Here is a 24,203-nt window from a genome sequence, read left to right as displayed (position 1 = left end):
TACAGTAATCGCAATGCTTGCCAAATTCTCACATGTCTTTGTATACTTCTAAAAATACATTCTATGATATAGTAACTTTAAACAAAACACTTGGTGAAGTTAATCCATCTTCTCAAACTTCATCTTAACCTGCAGACTTCTGGAAATAATGTGGCCCAACAATTAAAAGGCTATATCATGAATAAAATGAAACAATGCTCAAAGTGCATTAAAGTAAGTGTAAAAAAGCCTTACCTTTGTGATGTGTTTCTGTAGTTCTGTCTGCAAAAGGAAAGTTGCATTAGCCATCGTTTTCTCTTTAGAACGAAGACAAATGTATTATAATTTAGCTCAAAACACATTAAATAGAGTTTATAGCCCTAAAGTTGAACGATCTAGCAAAAGCAGATTTGGCAGTGCTCCCTCTCTGAGATGAGAGGGGTCAAGAAACAAGGGATTGGTATTTGGGATAGAACCTGGACTTGGTAATGTTCATCCTCCTTACAATCCCATTGGAAATCCCATTCCTTTCAAGTACTTGAAACCAGAATATCATCAATCCACTGACTGGATAAGAAGCAGTGGGTAATCTCATTAATTTGAAGGCTAATTTTGGGAATATAAACTACCTTTCTCACCTAAACCCCAACTGAGAGAAAAATGCAGCAGATTCAAGAGTTTTGCAATATGAACAAAAAGTTCTGGAAACATTCAGCGAATGAGTTAGTGGGTGTGAAGGTAACATGTACTGCCCATGACCCCCTATCAAAAGGTCTCTATGCACAAAATGGCTGCCTGATCTATTGCGGCCAATAGTCAAATATGTGAACCAGATTGAATCAGTTTTCTGAATGTTAATTAGCCTGATCCAAGACTACGGTAAATGCAGATAATCATTTCATGATGTAAATTTTGCTTCTAAAATTTCATCAATATAATTATTTCCTGTTCTAGGATTTATGAAGGAAACTGGATTGAGCAGAAAGTGGTTTAATTTATCCAATATCTGTCCTCCCTGGAACTTCAGGGATTAACCTCGCAAAGGATAAAATCAGTGACGAAAATATCAAAAGTGAAATCAAATCCAATCGTGGAAGCAACCAAACATACTTGAAATAAGTATTTTCTCCCCAGGGTTGGGGGATCAAGAACCAGAGGGCATAATTTTCAGGTGGCCCCATTGCAGAAACGTCCATGTCGCGGGGCTGGAAAGTGGAAGTATCCTGAGCTAATTCTGCTACCACCATCATCTACTGCAACAAGTGATGGATTCCACTGATTGTCGTCAGAAGCTTGCGTCCTTTTCAGGACGGACGATGACAGCAAGGCCAACATTTGTAACAAGATGGACACGAAAAAGAAGAATTTAAAAGTGAGAGAGAAAAGATGTATTTGCAACCTACACAGAAGATGGTACATATATATGGAATGAGCTGCCAGACAAAGTGTTTGCGGTAGATACATTAACAGTATCTAAACGTCATTTGGACAGGTACATGAAAAGTTGTCGAGGGATACAGGACCAATGTGGGCAAATGGGACTAGCTTAGATGGGCATCTTAGTCAGCATGGTCAAGTAGCTGACAGGTCTGTTTTCCATGCTGTATGACTCTCTGACTCAATAATCAATAGGGCCAGATAGGATCTATGGAAGAAGGCAGTGATGATTGTTCTGATGGAAGATCATCAACCTAAAACATTCATTCTGCAACTCTCTCTTCACAACTATTGTCTAATTAATTGAATATTATCTTTTGAAGAGTAATTAATTTTTATGTATCACGGACAAAATACTGATTATAGCATTCCCCTATTTTTATTTCATGAGATGACAGTTTTGAAACAGGATCTTACCCAATCTATTCTGAAATATATTTTTGTTTGATGTAATGTGATGAAATCAGAAGCTTCAATCATTTATTATAATAAATGAACAAAACTATACATTGTCTTTTAAAAAAATAATAAATGCTTCTTGATGATCTCAAAGTGGTGTTTGCAAGACGTTAATGCTGAGATGCGGCATATTAATTTGTTAATAGCTTTCTAATTCGAATCAGGAATTGACTCCATTCTGTGGTGCTGCACACAGACGAGAAGCTGCAGAGAAATAATTCTTCACATATTGTTTTAGGCACCGCACCCAACATGATATCAATTTGCAGTCAAGGACCACAGAATTATTGCTTGCCCTGAATCTTATAACCTCAGATAGAAAAGGAAATTAAGCCCCTGCAGCAATCTCTGGTGCCAATTCTCTCTCATTAAAACATTATATCAAATAGAAAGTTCAATCACCAACTTCAATAGAGGGATTATTTATTTCATTAGCAGGGACAAGCAATGGAAATGACAATTTTGTAATTTTCAAAGGCATCAGGCCAAGATCATTTTTCATTCTGAAATGTCTGAATCCAAAACATTTCTGCAATGGACTCAATTAGTTTCAAAATACTGGAATAATGGACTGGACAAGACTGAAAAAGAGTCAATCCATTATGAAAGGTATCTGTTAAATAATATCTAACTTATTGGCAAACAAATTAATTTCTGGACAGCTTATTTTACAGGTGACAAGAACAAGCAAGTTAAATATTTCTAAAACTCAATCTGTTCTAAAACAGCAGAAAATAAATTGTGATTTACAAAGGATAGTAAAATTTGCTTTAAACGTATTGGTCAACAGAGTTGCTTCTTGCCTTCCCACATTAGAGATGCTGCAGCAAAGGAGGCAGAAAGTCAGACGAAGCACTGGTAATTTCTTCCCAGCACTTTACAGGCTACAGAAGCAGAAGAGCAAAGAAAAATCTTAAAACTATCTTCTGCACAAACCACAAAAACAAAACACTGTTCATCAAAACTCATCTATACAGTGGCGGACTGGCCAGGGTGTCAGCTTGCCCGATGGCAAGTGGGCCCCTATATCAAGTGGGCCCCTATACCAAGTGGGGCCCCTATATCAAGTGGGCCCCCTTTGTCTCCAGGCAACCAATATTTTTAGACCCAGTCTGCCACTGCATCTATACCCACCCCACACTACCACCTTTCAGTCACAACATTCAGTCTATTTCCAATTAATTCACTGCCAAAATTATTCACTTCCTGACTTCCTCTCTCTATTGTGTTATTTTAGAGAGAAAATTTTGGTTTAGTTTAGAAATATAGCATAGAAACAGCCACTTTGCCCCACTGAATCCACGCCGACCAGTGATCCCCTAACACTAGATCTATCTTACACACTGGGGACAATTTACAGAAGCCAATTAACTTATAAACCTGCACGTCTTTGGAGTGTGGGAAGAAAACGGAGCTCCTGGAGCGGACTGGCCAGGGTGTCAGCTTGCCCAATGGCAAGTGGGCCCCTATAACAAGTGGGCCCCCTATATCAAGTGGGCCCCTGATGAAGTGGGCCCGTGATGAAGTGGGCCCGTGATGAAGTGGGCCCCCATATCAAGTGGGCCCCTGATGAAGTGGGCCCCTGATGAAGTGGGCCCCCTTTGTCTCCTGGCAACCAATATTTTTAGACCCAGTCCGCCACTGCCCGTAGTCAGGATTAAACCCGAGTCTCTGGCATTGTTTAAAGCAGCAATTTTACCACTGTGCCATCCTGAATCTAATGACATAGGTCCTCAGAAAAATGATTTCTGATTTTATTACAATGCAGCACAGAAGATGAGACTATTGAAAATATTATTGCAAATGTGTGATGGGGAATAAATTAATGGGAATACTCCATGCTTAACAGAAATAGAGTTGACTCACTCTAAGAAATGTATTCTTGAGTGATAATGGTACTTACAAATCTCCAATAATGAGCTGCCTACAAAGAAATGTACAATGACATGTTCCATAAAAGATAGAACTTCAACGTGGCAACTGCTGAATAGATAAATTGTCTCAACCAATTCATTTCAATAACATTTGTTAAAACAGCAACTAAAAGTAAGATTTTAGCTTTACATTTATGCAGAAAAATTCCTTTTATTTTGTGGATTAATCCAGCAATATAACTGTGAAAATATTAAATGAGCACTTCAAGTGCACTTAGGATGTCTTGAGGTCATGACAGGAAAGTAACATTCAAGAAAGAAAAAATCTCTGTTTATACTAAATGTTAAACGGAACATGAAAAGCATTTCATGTCCAAATTGATCACAAAAATATACTTACAATCCTTGCAAGCGAATCCACATCTTCTCGGGATTATCAGGTTTTAAGTACTCCAGGGTGCTGTTGCCAAGTTCCTTGATTTCTGCGGGTGTGGTCTCCATGGTGTAAATTCTGTGGTGAAACAGCTACAGTTTAGACAAGTTCAGCAACTTTAAATCTGCATTTTGCCTCATCTCCCTCTAGGATAGCACCCTTCATGTCACTTACCTTCCAAATCATTTTTTTTTCTCTTTCAACTAAGGATCAGGATTAGTTTTTGTCTGCACTTTAACATTATTGTTGTGAATGAGAGTAGTGCTGTTGAATGCATGGCAGTGCCAAGATCACCAGACAATCACCACAGATTCAATGTACGTTAAAACTACAAACACACGCAGGGTTCTTTAAGAGATCCGCAAAAGGCATTTAAGCTTGTTAGATTCTCCAAAAAATCCTTGTTTGCCCACAAGTATTCCAATGACCAGGACTGGTTGGAATTGGGTCATTGCTCTCATTTCCCTTTTGTGCTCCTGAAGATATAAACAGATACTTAATAACTTGCTGCGCAATGCTACATAGAATTAGCAAAGGAAAGAATAACATCTTCACAAATCCAGGTAACAGACTGAGATAAAACTTGGGAGTTGTCACCGTAGATCCGCATCACCTTTAGAATGGAAACACAGATAAGATGGAAATCACTGAACTCCACAGGTTGTTATTTTTTTTTAAAAAGACTCATAACAGCTGATGGTGAAGTCACAATTATTCACCCTCTCCTAGCAACTATGCCCACTAGGTTACTGGCAATTTAACCTAGAGATTTAGCAGCTGCACACTATCGGCACATTGAAACCTCAGAGATAGCATCTGCAAATCCCACTTCTAAATTGCATTCAAATATATATATGCAAGGAAGAAGAAAAATTATAATGCATGTAATACCATAGGCCAAATCATTCACTTGCCAAAAGACACAATTTCATTCTAATTAAGTAATTTGTAGCTCAAGACGATAGCACCAAAACCAGCACAAACCCTCTGGCTGGGAATATACTGTAATAGTGAGATTAATGAAATTCAATGACCAGTTAAGGGGTAAACAGGAAGTATGCCTGATCTGCAAAATATATTACACTAAAACCTAAAAGATTACAGATGCCATTTATGTTATGAATTTTAGTACATCCGTGTTTAGCAAAGACAAACTAATCTTAATTCCTTCAACACTAGGACACACCAATTTCAATTATATTAAAGCTGCATTTTGTTTGCTCTGTCCTATTCTACTGACAGCCAGCACTATTATTACAGCTCTTATATAGTCTACAAAAATAGGCATAATGATGACTAAGGAGACAATATGTATTAAAATCTAGTTACTTAATATGCCACTGGATTAACTGGCCATTTATTTTACTCTTTATGAATCTCTGCTGTAAAATGACTGATACATTTACATTTCTCTTTACACTTGAGAGTACTTCAGTGAATATGTTGTACTTTGTGATGTTTTCAAGAGGTGCGATTAAGCTTTTTCAAAATATCTTTGGGTTTTTTTCTTCCTTACTTTACTGTCTCTGTCCTACTAATTTGCTGAAAACATTGCAGTAAATGTTTAAAAAAAATTGTAATACTATTGGCGAAATTCTACATCTCATCTCATGTTAACCACTGCTTATGCAATTGCTATCCGCAATCTCTTGTTTTAAACCTCAGGAAGTATATGATAACAAAACAGTTTATGAATATAATGGAAAGTGAAATAAACAAGATGAAAGCCCACAAAAATATATTGTTAGGGGAATATTCAACGTGATGATTGAGAAAAAAATAATTTGTTTATGTTAATGATTTTTATTGTCACATGTACTGAGATATAGTGAAATATGTTATACCATACATAAGTGCATATATATATAAATCAAGGCAATGCAAAAGGGAACAAAAAGGAGGTAGTATGTAGTGTTGCAGCTACAGAGAAAGTGCAGATAAAAAAGTGTAAATACCACAAGGAGATAGGTTGAGAGATCAGGAATTCATCTTAGTGTGCAAGCGGCTCAGTGAAGAGTCTGATAACAGCAGGAAAGAAATTGTTCACAAGTCTCATGGTACATGTATTCAAACTTTTGTTTATTCTGCGTGACAAGAGAAAAGAGAATGGCCAGGGTGGTCCTTGATTATGTTGGCTGCTTTCCCAAGGCAGCAGGGATTGTAGATGGAGTGAATGAAGGGGAGGTTGGTTAAACCAAGGTCATAAGTGATAGAAGAAGAATTAGGCCATTCGGCCCATCAAGTCTACTCCGCCATTCAATCATGGCTGATCTATCTCTCCCTCCTAACCCCATTCTCCTGCCTTCTCCCCCATAACCTCTGACACCTGTACTACTCAAGAAGTGTTTACACTCTCTGCAACGTCTTGCCATCTTGGGCGCAGCATTTTCCATACCTAGCTACAAGTAGCACATTTTCTAGGGTGCACCCGTAAAAGATCTGGGACTAGTACCTGTAAAATAACTGTGACAAAGACGATCTGATACGTTCTTTTAAGACTTGTTAAAGCTTGGCTGGAAATAGCACCATTGAAAGAAATAAGAATAAAATTGATATTTCTTTTGAGACGACACAAATCACAATCACAGAACAATAAATAGACCATTATACAAGAACCCAAATGATTCAGGCTCCAAAAGACAATACAACAGATGCAAGAAATCTGAAATAAAAATAGAAAATATTGCAAATATTCTGCAGGTCAGGCAGGATCTCTGGAGAGAGAAGCAGAGTTAGCAATTCCCATCTATGATGTTTGATGAATGTTGCATCAATCACAATGAAAGATCATCAATCTGAATCTCTCTCTCTCTCCCTCCCTCCCTATGCTGTCTGACGTAGAGTTATTCCAGTAATATCTAACATTTCATTCAATTCAACCATTTTGACAGTAACTGAGTAACTCAGATTCAAATGCACTTTAGTCAGGCAGTTTGTTCTGTACATTTATTATATATGGCATAACAAATAAATCGGGACGTGGTTTTAAAATATGATTTTAAGAAACATTTCAGTTTTTTCCCCTTCTCCTGTTATTAAGGTTTCAGTTTAAACTTGATTGTTCATTTTAGTAACCTTGTCCACAAGGATGTTCACAAACCCTAAGGAAGACATTTGCAGCAATATTCATGCATTGTGATTCAATTCCAAGTGGTAAACAAAATTGCACTGTGTATTTTCATGTAATTTTAATGACAATGCATTAATTTACATTCAATTTACTTCATCAGTTGAAATGCAAACACAAATAAGCTTTGAAACAAATTATACAAGTAATGTCACTGTCCAAACTAATATGTTTCCTCATTTTTCTTCCATCCATACCAGTACTTCCAACTAGGAAACTGGGATAATCTACAAAGGGAATTTAAGAAGTAATGGAAAATATGTAATTGATATGGAGCACACAATTTCAAGTCCTAAAGGAATACAGAGAAATAGGGAGAGATTACAACAACGGAGATGATGCAGAAGCTTAATCACAATTATATTTAGGGTTGGGGAAAGCTCAAGGGATTATAAAAGCACCTGATGCTCCTGTTACTTAATATTTCCATTCACACATAAAAATAAAATCTCAATCAGGGAATTCAGATGAACATTTAAATATGGATAATATTCTTGCCTCATATTTATCACCGAGCAGCTATTATAATACACAAAAATATATTAATGTGGCTAAGGTTACCTTTAGAATTTTTGGTCTTTTCAATTTGTGATTTGTGATTAGAATCCAGTCATTGGTAATACTCAGAAGCTGCCTGGTGAGAAATAACATCACTAGAGTGTATTGGGATAAATGGCTATTAAAATACCCAAAGAAAGCTCAAATTTAAAATAAATTGGAACTGTAATTTTATCTCTCCTGCAAATGAAAATAAATCAATTGTCAACAATGGACTTTATCTTGCAATGTACGCTAGTCCCTTTATCCTGTATCTGTACACTATAGACGGCTCAATTGTAATCATGTTTAATCTTTCCGCTGACTGATTAGCACACAACAAAAAGCTGTTCATTGTACCTCGGTACACGTGTCAAGAAACTAAAATAAAACTAAAAGTAAAACTAAATTTATGTGGTGCTTGCATGAATAGCTGTTTTGTTTCGATACATATGGACTTTGTGATAGATAAGAAAAGGTTTGAGAAAATGTATTGGGTCCATTGTGTTGTTACTCAATTATAATGTTGTGAGAAGTTAATTAAACACCATTCCAACCACCTCACTGCCGTGGTTCTAGAATATCCCAAACAAGAGTCGAATACCAATCTTTTTGTCAGAGTGTGGCCACCGGATATGTGGTCAATCTGACATTAGTACGCATCAAATGGAAACCATTCCAATGTTTAGAGTCATGCCTCACAGATGATTATAGTTGTTCGAGATCAATCATTTTAACCTTCTTCAGGTGGGCGTTTTTCAGACCAGTGTCCAAGACCAAAACATCTTTGGCTACTTCATCAATAATTCTTCTTCATTCATATAATCAGCAAGTATATCCCTCCTGCTAGTTTTTCCCCAAGTCATATCTATAAACACCTTTCCTTTCAAAATCTAAATCTGAGCAACCCCTCCTCAATAGCACTTTCACCAGAATTACTGCGTTGGTTCAAGAAGGCAGTTCATCATCATATTCTCATGGACAATTAGGGATGGTAAAAAAAATGATGGTAGGCAGCAACAAACAGACCTAAAAAAATTCAATGAAAATATCAAAATATCAATCATAACGCACTTTGCATTAGAGATACACGTCTCAGTTTAGTTTAGAGATACAGCATGGAAACAGGCTCTTCGGCCCATCCCGTCCACGCTAACTGTCAATAACCCGTTCATCATACTAGTTCGATGTTCTCCTACTTTCACAACCACTCCCTCCACATGAGGGGCAATTTACAGAGTCCAATTAAACAAACAAACCTGCACGTCTTTGGAATGTGGGAGGAAACTGGGACACCTGGTGGCAACCCACGAGGTCGCAGGGAGAACGTGAAAACTACACACAGGGAACACCCGAGGTCAGGATTGAACCTGGGACTGGCGCAGTGAGGCAATGACTCCACCAGCTGCCCCACTGTGCCGCTCCAAATCCAAGAAATTACAGTATTACATATTGCAATTATTTTTTGTTTTCAATTAATTTCTATAATTTTAACATCTTTCTAAGGAAATTATCAGATGCATTTAAAAATGGATGGAACCTGGGTCGCTGCCACTGTGAGGCAGTAACTCTACCAGCTACGCCATTGTACTGCCCTAACGTCCGTTGGTATTTTCTCTGCTATTCGCTGTACGTGTGGGGTCTGGATGTAATCAGGAAGTGGCGAGGATCATATGGTCATGTTCAAGTGCAAAGATTGATAAGAACTGCAGAGAATGGGTGGAGGTAGACATACATTGTTCAACGTAAGGTCATGTGACAGACACAGAGCCCCTTTGTCCCATCACATCAATGGCGGCCATCAAGTCTAAACTTTATCGGTGGTGTTAACATTTGGGATGAATATGCATGAGTGGGAGTACAGGATGAGAAGCATAAATCTGTTTAGGATAGGATGGTGGGGTCAGTAAAAGGGTGTTGTTTGGGGTCTACCCACACTGGTTAAAGCTTCCAGTGTAGGAAGTCATGAACTGAACTTTGTGATGGGATTGGGATTAAGAAACTGTCATGTCCAAGGCAATAGATGAGCCATTCAGAAACAGGATGCATGCAAAATTAAATATTGTATCGGGGAACACAAACTGTTGGTTAAAATTAATGAGGAGGAATTCCACAGGCATAGGCAAGTAAAAATATGAAATGGAAAACAAAGTATAATCTCACTTTGCTGGCTACTGTTCAGAAATAGATTTTTGAGGTTCACATTTCTTAAGTTTCTAAAGTGACAGAGTTTATGGAGGGGGTTAAAGATAAACAGAATGCATTAGAATTAAATTGAAGGTTGGTATCAGAGGTAAGGAGTCATAAAGTCATACAGCACAAAACAGGCCCTTCGGCCCAACTCATTCATGATGGCCAAGATTCCTCATCTAAGCTAGTGCCATTTACTTGCATTTGACTAATTTCCCTCTATACCTTTCTCACCCATGTACCTTTTCAAATGTCTTTTAAATGTTGTTATTGCACCTGCTTGAACTACTTCCTATGGTAGCTCCTTCCATATACCCATCGCACTCCTAGTGAAAAAGTGAGCCCGTTCAGGTTTCTATTAAATCTTTCTCCTCTTGTTACACCTTGAAGATATGAGATCCGTCCTGTCAGGCAGATCAGACCAATTCTTAAAGATTTGACCTCCATTTATCGACTTATTACAAGCATGTGGTGCAACACAACCTTAGAAATTAAGTGTTTCAGAACCGGGTGAGAGGTGGGTAAAGATATGAAGGAGGCATGTCCCTTTCAATTTCTTCCTCTTTTTTTCTTCTCTATTTTCCCTCTCCTATTCTTTTTCTTTTTGCTTAGTTCACATCACCTTCTTCTTTTCTTTTTTGAGCTGCATAATATTCTCTCTCTCTATATTTCTTGCTTTTCTTATCTTTTTTTTCTACTATTAAATTAAAAATAAGAAGTTGTACATGAAATGTAATATGTTATTCATGTAGTATATTATTGTACATCACTTCTAATAAAAATATATATTTTTAAAACTTTCTCCTCTCACCTTAAATCTATGACCTTGATTCTCCTACCCTGGGAAAGAAGCTCTGTGCATTTAACCTATGTAATTCTCTCATGATTTAATACACTTCCATAAGATCACCCCTCCGCCAACTGTGCTGCAAGGAATAAAGGTCCCGCTTGCCCAACCTTTCCCTACAGCTCAGGCCCTCAAATCATAGCAGCATCCTTGCAAATCTTCCCTGCACAATTTCCAGCTGCACATCTAAAAATGTGTATCGATGGTAAAGAAGCTGCATACTTTTTTGCAGGAAGAGAATTAACATAATTGTAGCTAAGCTAGGTTATGGGGGGGAAGGTAGGAGAATGGGGTTAGGAGGGAATGATTGAATGGCAGAGTAGACTTGATGGGCTGAATCGCCTAATTCTACCCCTATTCCTTATGACCTTAAGCGTAAAGGAGTTGTTAAAAAAAATTATAATTTAAGAGCTAATTAAACAAATAAATATTTGTCATTGACTTCGTAGCTAATCATTTAAAAACTTGGCCACAAATGAAAGATATAGCCTTACGCCTGATCTCTGTTGGAAAATAAATCAATAAGGTGAAAGAAATTTGAATTGGATAGAACAAATCCTACAGTGCTGCTCTTATATCAGAGTAATTTTGCTTAGGAACATTTTGATGGGCCAAATGGCCTCATTCTGCTCGTAGAACTTATGACCCTCAATAGTTGTGGCCCACATTAAAAAATAACTGTGGCAGCTCAGAAATAGTTGGTGAAAAGTATTATTATACTAATACAAATCCATCTCCCTTGACATTGAACGCAACAAGCCACATAACATAAGGGCAGGAACATCGTAGTTTGTTTTGGATTTTTATTTTAACTTTGATATAACAGTGGATATGTACCTGGTAGTCAATGGCAGGTTAGTGATTATTTTTTCTTCAAGTATGATTGATTGGGTCAATTGGGTGTTAAGCATTCTTGTTTGTATTGCTGCGTTTTTCCTCTTCAAATGTGAAACTGTAGGAGTCCTGGATATTGAGCTATTGACCTCATCATTATGAACACACACTGTAGCAGAAGGCAGTAATCAAAGTAAATGGTCCAACACATTGTTATCTGAACAGCACGATTAAGTGGATTGAAGTCATGTAATTAATGTCAGGGATTATCATGAAAGATTAGGGGCCAGGTTATCCGAAGAAGTAAATCTTATGACCCAAGGTGGTAGCCCTTGTGATAGAAAGCTTTCCCTTTGGCATTCAAACAATGCTTAGGTTGGTTTTCCATTTCAAGATAGCAACAAGGGATTGTGGATTATCAGCTGTCTTGTAATTTACAATGTTTGTGCCGTACATGATGCCTAGCTGAACTGATCTCATCTGCCGACACATGATTCATATCCCTTTATTCCCTGCACTTCCATGTGCTGGTCTAATAGCCTCTTAAACACCACTATCATATCCGTCTCCACCACCTGGCAATGTGTTCCAAACCTCCACCAGCCCGTGTAAAAAAACTTGCCCCGCACATCTCTATTAAACTTTTCCCCCTTTTACCTTGTAGCTAAACCCTCTAGTGTTGGATATTTCCACCCTGGGAAAAAAACATCATGACTGTCTACCTTCTTTCTGCCTCTCATAGTTTTATACACTTCTTTCAAGTCTCCCCTCAACCTCCGACGTTCCAGAGAAAATAACCTGCCTATACAATCTCGCCCTTGAGTCGCAGAGACCGAGGAAGGCTGTGAGAGGTATAGCATTCAAGTCAAGTTTATTTTCATATATATAAGCACAGTGAGGTGCAGATAACATGGAAAATCAGGATATAAATCAGTTACAGATATAAACGGAGAAATGGCCTATAGAGATTAATCTGAGCAAGTGGGAGGTGTGGCAATCTGGGAAGTCAAATGTAAAGGAAAGGTACACAGTTAATGGCAGGATCTTTAACAGTATTGATGCACAGAATGATCTTGAAGTCCAAGTCCATAGGTCCCTAAAAGTAGCAATACATGTACTAGTAGATGGTGGTAAAGAAGCTGTATGTTATCCTTGTCTTCAATGGTCAGGGAATTGAGTATAAAAGAGTCAGGAAGTCAGGTTGCAGCTTTATAAAACCTGGAACCATGGTCTCTAACAGTAGCTCTACCAGCTGCACCACTCTGTTCTATTATAATCTCAGTAGCAACTGAAAACATAGGGCTGGAGTCTTGTTCATCTGGCCTAGGTGATAAATTCATCACATGATTACATGCTTGTTAGTTACCGTATGTTGATACAAATAAATCAACTCTTCCATCAGCAAAGACCAGTGTGAGCTGCTGGCTGAATGGAGCCAATGGCACGATATGATAAAATTGCATTTTAAGTTAGGAGTGCTTTCAATTGAGTTAGAACACATACAGACACAACCTTCGAATTTCAAAATAATGAAAGATAATTCTGTTCAACTAAAATTTCAGAAATTAATAATAATCTTCCAACAGTCAGAAGAGGTGTGAAAAATCTTTCACTAACTAATATGGACAATTTTACCCACAATTAGCATCTTACAATTGTGATCAGAGTAAGATTGTAAATTACATTCAGAGTAAAAGTTATTGCATCTTTTTATAAAAATTCTCATTCCCAGAAAGCATCAGAATTACATTCCTTTCTTATATTCAATGGTCCGCTGATAGATATAATTATTAAGAAATTATTTATGCTACAGCTGCATATTATCACAATGATGCCATAAAAAAACAAGAATCAGACATGCTCTTTTGGTGGAAAATTAATTTCATCCTATAATTGCTCCTCGTTCTGATATGCTGTAAGAAGCTTAAATAATTGATGCTGGCCCTCCAGTCAGAATGATACAGAATTAGTCCAATGTGGAAGCCTCCAAAGGTAACACTTAGTCATAGAAGATAGACAAAAAAAACTGGAGAAACATCAGCAGGACAAGCAGCATCTCCGGAGAGAAGGAATGGGTGACGTTTAAGGTCGAGACCCTTCAGACTAGAAACGTCATCAATTCCTTCCCTCCAGGCATGCTCCCTGTCCCCGCTAAGTTAATCCAGCTTTTAGTGTCTATCTTCAGTTTAAACCAGCATCCACAGTTTCTTTCTACAGTTTAACACTTGATCATTTTATTTTTGCGTGAAAAGTGATGGGATCTGGACTATTCTCATTTCTTCATGATCAGCTGCGATAATTAAAATATTCCAATCATTTTCAATCACTTTCTGTACATGTTCCGTCTTTAAAACAGTTGTGATCTGAGAACTTTGCAATCCAACCCTACTTCCATGTTCACTAAACCATTTGTTATTGAGATTTACTGAAACATGAGGCAGGCAGAACATCGCATGGTTATGGAGCGCTGCTACAAAATAACATATAGATTTAAATTATTTTTACTAATCTATTGAATTTTGATTATATTCTATAATGTTTGATAGCTCAATTTAAGATGTCTACAAGCTCTAAAGTTATTTATGTTGTACTCCATGTACAGGGAACAAACAATTTGTTGATTTTTGTGGATCATTTGAAATTTTAGAAACATTGGAATTCATCCAATTACCATAATTATCTAAAAACTACAGGATGAATTTCCATGGATGGTCTCTCACCTATTTGCTGTATTCCTGATGGAAGAGATGTGGAGGCATTGGAAAGTCAGGTCACAATTTACACAGGTTTTCTGGGGTTTCTGAGGCACTTATGCCTAAGTCATGATGGGTATATGGCACCTCTATAGATGTTCTCCTCCTAATAATAATATCTTCCTTCAGATCATTATGGCATATGCCTTGTGGTGCTAAAGGAAAAAGCATGATAATCCGAGCAAGGGTTGCATTTCAGGAGGTCAAATGTAACGGACAAGTACACGGTTAACGACAGATCTTTAATAGCGTTGATGCACAGAATGATCATGGAGTCCAAGTGCACAGCTCCTGAAAGTAGCAACACTAGTAGATAGTGTTAAAGAAGCTGTATGTTATTGTTGTGTGTAAAAGAGTCAGAAAATCATGTTGCAGCTTAAAAAACCACATTAGGAGTCTTCTGTGTAGTTCGAGGTGCCACATTACAGAAAGGAGGTAGGGGGCATGCAGAAGAGGTTTACCTGGATGCTGTTTGGATTAAAGAATGTTTGATACAAGAAGAGATTGGACAATCTTGGATCGTTTTCTCTGGAGTGTCGGATACTGAGGGGAAGATGTGATAGATGTTTATAATATTATAAGATGCATAGATAAGAGTTAGAATCTTTTTCCATTGGTGGAAATGTCAAAAAAAACTAGAGATATAGCTTTAAGGGGGGGGGGGGGGGGGGGGGGAGCTTAAAGGAGATGTGTAGGATAAGTATTTTTTCAATGGGAGTTGTAGGTGTCTGGAACAAGCTGCAGGGATGATGGTGGAAGCAGATACAAAAGTGGCGTTTAAGAGGCATTTAGGTATGCACATGTCCAGGGATATGGATCACATACAGACAGAAGGGATCAGTTTAATTTGACATAATATTCTGCAAAGACATTATTGGCTCAAGAGTTGTTCCTTTACTGTACTATTCTATGTTTGGTGATGAACAATAACGTTTATGTTGTCCGGCCAGCACATAAGCATAAAATTGACAAGAAAAATACATGGAAGCTTATTGAGTGGTTTATTATGTGGCTATTATGATAGACATTGCAATGCATTAAATGAAACAGAGAAAAAGGACAGAACTCAATCAAGATAAATAGAGTTTCCACCAACAAGCTCTGAACAACAGCAAATTAAAAATAAAAACAACCGCACTATAACTCCATTTGGTGGAACACCTTAAAAATCTGACAATGCCTTTACATCATGATTAGGAGAAGCTAGAAATCGAACATGCTGCAGGGAGAGGTGGAATGGTGGCATTGAACCAGGTTAATTTTTGGAAATTCACTTTCAAGGCTGCTTAGTCTTGAGTTAGAGCCATAATAATGTGCTGAAAGAAACTCAGCTGCAGTGATCATTTGATTCCTCCCATTATATGCAAAGCATGCACCATCTAAATACAGGGGGACTTTCTTTCAATGGAGAGTGTGGAAATCTAATTAATTCTTCATTATGAAACAAAAATGTTAGAAATACCAGCAAGCCAGGCAGCATCCATGTGGAGAAAAATAGAATTCACTTTAAATGTTGATGACTTTACTTGATACTATTGAAAAGTAACCAATCTTCAGTGTTCTCTGTTTTGATTTCAGGTGTATTGCATCTTCAGAGTTTTGTATCTCATGATTTCAGAACTGTCATTTGTTTCTCTCCCTCTTTCTCCATATACAACTCCTCTCTTTCCTCTGTCCTCCTTCATTTCTTTCTGGTTATATCACAACTGCAGTAGTTAGATCATTTGTGACAAACAAGAGTTCACCCTCTGCCAGCCAGCACCACCATCACCTATGCAATGCTGTATCTCTTGATCTCCACTTCTCACAGACAGCCCCTCCCTCCCACAATTTAAATCATGTTTTTTCAGAGATGCATTGTGGAAACAGGCCCCACGCGGCCCACCGGATCCACGCTGACCAGCAATCCCCACATGTTAACACTATCCTACACACACACTATGGACAATTTTTTTTTACATTTATACCAAGCCAATTTACCTACCCTCCTGTACGTCTTTGAAGTGTGGGAGGAAACTGAAGATCTCGGAGAAAACTCACGGGGAGAACATAAAACTCCGTACAGGCAGCACCGGTAGATGGTACACAATGCAGTCAATGGACTACGGGTGCTGTCTATACGGAGTTTGTACGTTCTCTCCATGACAGCGTGGGTTTTCTCCAGGTGCTCTAGTTTCCCCCCACTTCCAAAGACGTTCATTTTTGTAGGTTAAATGGCTTCTGCACATTTTCCCTAGTGTGTAATAGTGTTAGTATATGAGCGATTGTTGGTGGGCACAGACTCAGTGGGCCGAAGGGCCTGTTTCAATGCTGCATTGCTCTAAACTAGATGTCGCCTAACCTAATGATATTTACAGCATTTTCTGTCCGATTTCAGATATCCATAGAAACATAGAAATTAGGTGCAGTAGTAGGCCATTCGGCCCTTCGAGCCTGCACCGCCATTCAATATGATCATGGCTGATCATCCAACTCAGTATCCCGTACCTGCCTTCTCTCCATACCCCCTGATCCCCTTAGCCACAAGGGCCACATCTAACTCCCTCTTAAATATAGCCAATGAACTGGCCTCAACTACCCTCTGTGGCAGAGAGTTCCAGAGATTCACCACTCTCTGTGTGTGAAAAAAGTTCTTCTCATCTCGGTTTTAAAGGATTTCCCCCTTATCCGTAAGCTGTGACCCCTTGTCCTGGACTTCCCTAACATCGGGAACAATCTTCCTGCATCTAGCCTGTCCAATCCCTTAAGAATTTTGTAAGTTTCTATAAGTAAGTTTCCAGGATCTGAAGCATTTTGCTTTTTAATTCTTTATACTTTTTCTTACAATAGTGTTAAACAGTGCACAGATAGAAATTAATGGGAAGTTTTAAACGACTTTTGGCAACACAATCATACTAGGCCATCCACTCTCATCAAATGTGTAAATGGTAAATGTGGTATATTTTCTACATAACCCATCAAATGAATCAACAGACATAATTTTGCAGAGTTTCTGAAAGTTTTCATAGAAATCTGTCCATAGATACTCTCTGACGTGCCACAAACAAGGAGTTAGCAATGAATTGTAGTAATTCTGCATTTCAATATTCTCATTGGAAATAACAAAGCAATATTCTCATTGGAAATAAAAATAGTTACAACCAAAAGAATGAAATAAAAAATGCAAACGAGCTCTCAACAATCATCTGCAATCATTAAAAATATAATTGCGTCACTCTGTATATTACATTGCTAATCAGCAAGCCAAGAGGGAAAACATACATCTGCGTCACATTGCTTGCTCCAGATAGATAATGTAATATTATTTCCTTAATTGCTGAGGTCTTGTATAAACATTAAAATGTGAGACTCAGAGAGACCATGTTGTGAAAATGATATTACGAATTGTTATATAATTCTGGAATAATTTCCTGTATAGTCATAAAGTCAATCAGAAACGGGCATGTCAGCCCATAAATTCCATGCCAACCATCAATTACCATCCATATTCACACCATTTACATATACTTTAGACTTTAGACTTAGGGATACGGCACAAAAACAGGCCCTTCGGCCCACCGAGACTTCGCCGACCAGCGATCACCCCACACAATAGCACTATCTTACACACTCAGGACAATTTACAATTTACCAAAGCCAAATTAAGCTGCAAACCTGTATGTCTTTGGAGTGTGGGAGGAAACCAGAGCACCCGGAGGAAACTCACGCGGTTACAAGGAGAACGTACAAACTCCATATAGACAGCACCCGTAGTCAGGATCGAGCCTGTGTCACCCTAAAGGTGGACTTGGCCCACAGTCCTTTCCCCTTTTGCCCAGTCAGATGCTCATTTGCAGTCAGAGTTACAAAGCATAGAAGCCGGCCTTTTTGCTCATGTTGACCATCAACCATTCCTTTGCACTAATCCTACATTAATCCCATTTTTTTCTTCTCCCACCTTCTAGTACTCAACTACGCATTTACATTGGCCTGTTAACCTACTGACCCACAAGTCTTTGGGATGTGGGAGAAATGCAGAGAACCCCCGAGGCAACCCCTGTGGTTACAGGGAGAATGCATTTACGGGCCTATCCATATACGGCAAGTAGACGTTTCATTGTCCAATGAATATGGTAATTCAACACTCTTAACAATGTGCAAACTCCATGGAGGCAACAATGAAAGTCAGGAGAGACACAAAATGCTGGAGCATATCATCGGGGCAGGCAGCATCTCTGGAGAAAAAGGAATATGTGATGTTTCGGGTCGAGACCCTTCTTCAGAGGTCAGGAGCTCATCCCCCAAAGGCGGTGAAGATGGAACCGGTGAGGACAAGGATGACGGACGAGACGGGGAGGGGCAAGGCCGATAGGAGAGGGAACCTGGCTCTGGTCTACCGCGCCCTCAAAGTCAGCTGTGGGTGGTGCTCCCGAGGCACAAAGATGGACGGGTGAGGAGCGGGACGTCGCATCCAAGGAAGGTGATGGCTGGACGCCCACAGCAGCCTGGGACTTGCCTGGATCGGGCACCGCTCATAAGAACTAGTGCGTGGGATGGAGAATATGCTTAGGTATGGAAACACTGGGCTGTATGCAAGAAGAGAATTTCACTGTGTGTTTGCACATGCCAATAAAAACACCATTGAATTGTACTCAAGCATCTGGCATTGTGAGGCAGCAGCTCTACTGGCTCTGCTAATATAGCATTTAAGTCTAGATACTTTTGAAGAGTACCTGCTTCCACCACCTGCACGTGATGCATTGCTGAATGCAACCACCCTCAGGGTGCAAAAACATTTCCTCAGATCTCCTCCAAACCCTTCTCCCTTATTGTAAACCTGCATCATCTGGTTCTTGATACTTTGTTATGGGGAAGAGTCTCCCACTCTCAATCCTATCCATAGGTTTTATACACACCTCAAGCAGGTCCACCTCAGCCTCCTCCAATCCAAGACAAATGAACCTAGCCTCTCCACATGACTGAAACACTCCATCCCCGGCAGCCTCCTGGTGAATTTCTGCACCCTCTCTAGTGCAAACATATCCTTCCTATTGTATGGCGACCAGAACTGTATACAGTTAATAAATGCTTTATAAAGCTGCCCTGCAACCTCACTGTTCTTGATGCTATGCTCTGGCTAATATGGGAAAATGCCACCTTCACCTATCTTTGTACCGTATCTACCTACACTGTTACCTCCAGGGATCTTTGGACTTGCAAGCTCAATGCCACTGATCCAATTTCAATCCAATGCAATCCATATTGTAGAATAGGATCATACGCCTGTCACATCATTTAGTGTGTTACAACTCAAGCTAGTGAGATGATTTTCTACATGCAAACCAGCACTTCTGGTGAACAAGTGCATTTCTCCACCATTCTGTTATATAAATGAGTATACCATCCAGAAGCAGCAGGACAAATCAAAATATTTGCAACTTCCCTGCCTCCAGTAGGTAACTACAGATTATGTAGTTTCCCACACTGAAAATGTTAATTACACTGATAAATTATGCTCAACACAATGTCTCATCGAAGTCATAGTAGGAATAGAACATCCATTAGCATCAGTGTGAACCTTGACAGCTTTCAAAATAAGTGGGTCTGCAAGAATTTAACTGAGATTTTGCTGTTTGATTGCTTCTACTTGTTAGGCATCAGCAGCTGCTCAGCATATACAGCCAGCTCTAAATGTCTTTGAGAAGGCACAGGTTAGTCACCTTTGTGAACTGCTGCAATCCCTCTAATGTACAGACAGCCCCACAATGCTGCTAAACGAAGATGTTCTGCATTTAGATCCTGCTTTCCTGAAGGAACACAGACAGTGACTTGGAGGGGAACCTGAAAGTCGTTGTTCCCATATGCCTGCTGAACTGCCCTTGGTGTTGGTCAAGGTATTGGGTTTTGGGTGGTGCTCCTCAAGCCATCGAAAGAACAGTGGATTGTGTAGATGGTACACAATGCAGCCAATGGTAGCAGAAGGAATTCGTGTTCTAACTGCTGAGTGAAGTGCAATTCGAGCAGAAAACACAGTTATTTCCCTCATGAAATAACATTTAGCTAAAATTATTCAACTAAGATTTCACCTGCTGTGCCAATTACAATTTGTTATATTAATAAGACACTTAAACAATTTGCATGAGCATTTAACTTTTTTTTGCCTTAGTTATTACAAGCAGCATACAATTCTCTCATTAAATAACAGTTTCACCGTTTTATCAAAGCTTCTTCGTCTATGCAAGTACAGAACTATAAGGACCCACATTTGGTGACCAGAACTAATGGAAAGAAATTTGCTGCCCACAACTTTTTGTTCAGCTTTGTTCAGCTCAAGTGTAGTCTCCTTCTAAACCATCACCTTATTCAGGTGGCGCCCCCTTGAGGGTGTCTGAAGCTTTTGTAAATAGGACAAAATACAGCAATGCTTTCCAGCAAATCGTAATGAAGAACCGTGACGGAGGTAAACTATAGGAAGCAGAAAATAGATCTATTAATGCACAAAGAAAAAAGAGAGGAGAACTAAAAGAGAAGAGAGAGAGAGAGAGTAGGAAAATGGAAGATCAGAGACAAAGAGTCATGGTGTCATACAGCATGGAAATAGGCCCTTCGGCCCAACTTGCCCATGCTGACTAATATCCCCAATCTACACTCGTCCCAACTGCCTGCATTTGGCTCACATCCCTCCAAAACTATCCTTTCCATGTACCTGTCCAAATGTTTTTTTTAAACATAGCGACAGTACCCGTCTCAACGATTTCCTCTGGGAGGTAGACAAAAGTGCTGGAGAAACTCAGCGGGTGAGGCAGCATCTATGGAGTGAAGGAAATAGGCAACGTTTCAGTCTGAAGAAGGGTTTCGGCCCGAAACGTTGCCTATTTCCTTCGACACATAGATGCTGCCACACCCAGGAGTTTCTCCAGCACTTTTGTCTCTCTCGATTTTCCAGCATCTGCAGTTCCTTCATAAACAAATTCTCCTCTGGGAGCTCATTTCACATACCTACCACCCTTTCTGTAAAAATGCTGCCCCTCAGGTTCCTATTAAATCTTCTGAGAATAAATAAGAATACAACAAATAAGTGAAAGATCATCCATGAAAATGCATCCTGTAGTTTTAAGATTATAGTAATTGGGTGAATTCAGATTCCTCTAAAAATTCAAATAATCCACAAACTAATCCACCTAGCTGTTTGTTCCCTGTACATGGAGTATGAAATAAACAACTTTAGAGCTTATAGACATCTTAAATTGAGATCAAACATTATAGAAGTACAAAATTCAATAGATTAGTAAAAATAATTTAAATCGATGTGTTATTTTGTAGCAGCGCTCCACAATGTTCTACCTGCTTCATGTCTCAGTAAATCTCAGTAACAAATGGTTTTGTGAACATGGAAGTAGGGCTGGATTGTAAAGTTCACAGATCACAACTTTGTTTTAAATACAGAACATGAAAGCGTTTGAAAATGATTGGAATATTTTAATTTTCACAGCTGATCATGATGAAATGAGAATTGTCCAGATTCTACCACAACTCTATCACTAGTATCCTGGAAAAAGATAATGATGAAGTGTTACCTTTGAAGGCTTCCACATTGGACTAATTCTGTATCAGACTGACAGGAGGACTAGCATCAATTATTTAAGCTTCTTACAGCACGAGGAGCAATTATAGGGTGAAATTAATTTTCCACCAAAAGAGCATGTCTCATTCTTGTTTTTTTTATGGCAACATTGTGATAATATGCAGCTGTAGCATAAATAATTTCTTAATAATTATAGCCATTAAATTATAAGAACCATTGAATTCCATTGCTTTCTGGGAATGAGAATTTTACAAAGTGATTCCATGTAATTTACTCGGAATGTAATTTAAAATCTTACACTGATCACAATCGTGAGATGCCAATTATGGATAAGATTGTCCATATTAGCTCTTTGAAGATTTTTCAAACCTCTTCTGACTATTGGAATTTTATTATTAATTTCTGAATTCTTTTGTTGAGCAGAACGATTTGTCCATTGTAATTGAAAAATTCAAAGATGGTGTCTGTATGTGTTCTAATTCTATTGAAATCGTTCCTCCCTCAGAATATGATTTTACCCTTTAATGACGTTTGCACCTTTCAGCCAGCATCTCCCACTAATCTTTGTTGATGGAAAGCCATTTATTTGAATCAAAGTAACTAATTAGAATGCAATCATGAGATGAATTTATCACCTTTGCCAGATGAATAAAAACCCACCTTTCTTTTTTTAGTTGCTACTGAGATTATAATAGAACAGAGTGGCTCAGCTGGTAGATTTACTGCCTCACAGTGCCAGAGACCCTGGTTCGATCCTGACCTTGGGTGCTGTCTATTTTGCGTTTGCACATTCTCCCTGTGACTGCCTGGGTTTCCTCCCACATCCCAAAGACAGGTGGGATTGTGGGTTAATTGGCCTCTGTAAAATTGCCCTTGTGTGTAGGAAGTAGATGTGAAAGTGGGTTAACATAGAACTAGAGTGAACTTGTTGGTCGACTCTGTCTTGGTGGGCCGAAGTGCCTATTTCCATGCTGTATCTTTCAATCAATTCAGTTAACCAATCACATTGTTTGTGGTAAAAGCTCAAAAAATAAATAAAAGCAGTAACCCAAGTGATAGAAACATTTATGGAGTAACAACAATTGATTTGTTGCGATCAATTTAACTTAAAATCCTGAATTATTTCAGTTTCCAAATCTTTGTTTGGATCAATGTTACATGTAGCCATAATGTAGCCAATCTAGGGGGCGCCGTCCTGTGTGGTATGGCTGCCCAGCCTGCAGCTGTCCGTTTTTCTTTTTTTTAATTAATTTTTAGTTAGTTGAGTGTTTTGTTTTTAGGTGTTCTAGTCTTTTTTATGTGGGGGGGGTGGGGGAAGAAGGGGGAAACTACTTTCTAGGGTCCCTACCTGGTCAGAGAGGCAGCTTTTCTCCGGGCTGCACCTTCGACGGCCTACCAGCGGGCCTGGAGCAGTGTTTCCTGAGGGGGCCGCCCAAAACATCGGCTTCGGCGGCGGCACAGCGCTGGAGCGCTGGAGCGCTATCGAGGAGCGGGCGACGCCTTGCCTGGGTCGCCGCGCTGGAGCTCTGGTGAGCTGAAGACCGCCGATGAAACATCGCTGAGCCGCGGGTCTGTGGAGTGGCCAGCGGCGCTGAACTTAACATCGGGAGCCTGGGATCTCTCGCCGAGATCGCCAGTTGTGGAGCTCCATCCAGCATGGCCTTCTTGGCTTCGGAAGCCGCGGTCTCCAGTACGGATGCGGCTGTTCCAGGTGTCCCAAGCCGCTGTGAGGATTCTCCCAACGCCGGAGCTACATCACCCAGCGAGAACGGCCTGATACATCGGGCCTCCGTAAAGGCGACTGCGGAGGCCTCAATAGGCCCGACTATGAGTGAACTGGGGATGGGGACTGGGCATTTTGCCTTCCCCTACAGTGGGAACCATTGTGGGGGGATGTTTTTATGTTTATTGTTAAATGTCTTTAATGTTGTGTCTTGTCCTTGGTCCTTGGTCATGCTGACTCAGAAATGACTGAGCTGCCTGGCCTCAGTGACTGAGCTGCCAGGCCTCAGTGACTGAGCTGCCAGGCCTTAGTGACTGAGCTGCCAGCCCAAGAATCCATACGGCCCACAATGTCCACACTAGCCCTCTGGAAACCAGTCCTTTCAGCCCACAACACCCATGCTAGCGCTCCAGAAAGCCCCCCCAACATTTCCTAGGCAATAACAT

General features: G+C 39.4%; 1 protein-coding gene across 4 annotated transcripts in view; it reads right to left on the bottom strand.

Moving 5' to 3' along the window:
- Positions 1–24,203, bottom strand: part of pde1a (phosphodiesterase 1A, calmodulin-dependent) — a 386,755-nt gene that overhangs the window by 268,110 nt on the left and 94,442 nt on the right. For all 4 annotated transcript variants that reach the window (XM_055637850.1, XM_055637851.1, XM_055637853.1 and 1 more), the window contains exons 3-4: positions 4,150–4,260; positions 235–261 (exon numbers count right to left, since the gene is read on the bottom strand). In XM_055637850.1, the coding sequence (XP_055493825.1) occupies positions 235–261; positions 4,150–4,260 (138 nt within the window). The remainder of the gene's footprint in view (positions 1–234; positions 262–4,149; positions 4,261–24,203) is intronic.

The sequence above is a fragment of the Leucoraja erinacea genome, chromosome 7 (genome assembly GCF_028641065.1).
Source record: "Leucoraja erinacea ecotype New England chromosome 7, Leri_hhj_1, whole genome shotgun sequence".
Lineage (NCBI taxonomy): Eukaryota > Metazoa > Chordata > Chondrichthyes > Rajiformes > Rajidae > Leucoraja > Leucoraja erinaceus.
The sequence above is the reverse complement of the archived record's forward strand: the minus strand, read 5'-3'. Positions and strand labels throughout refer to the sequence as shown.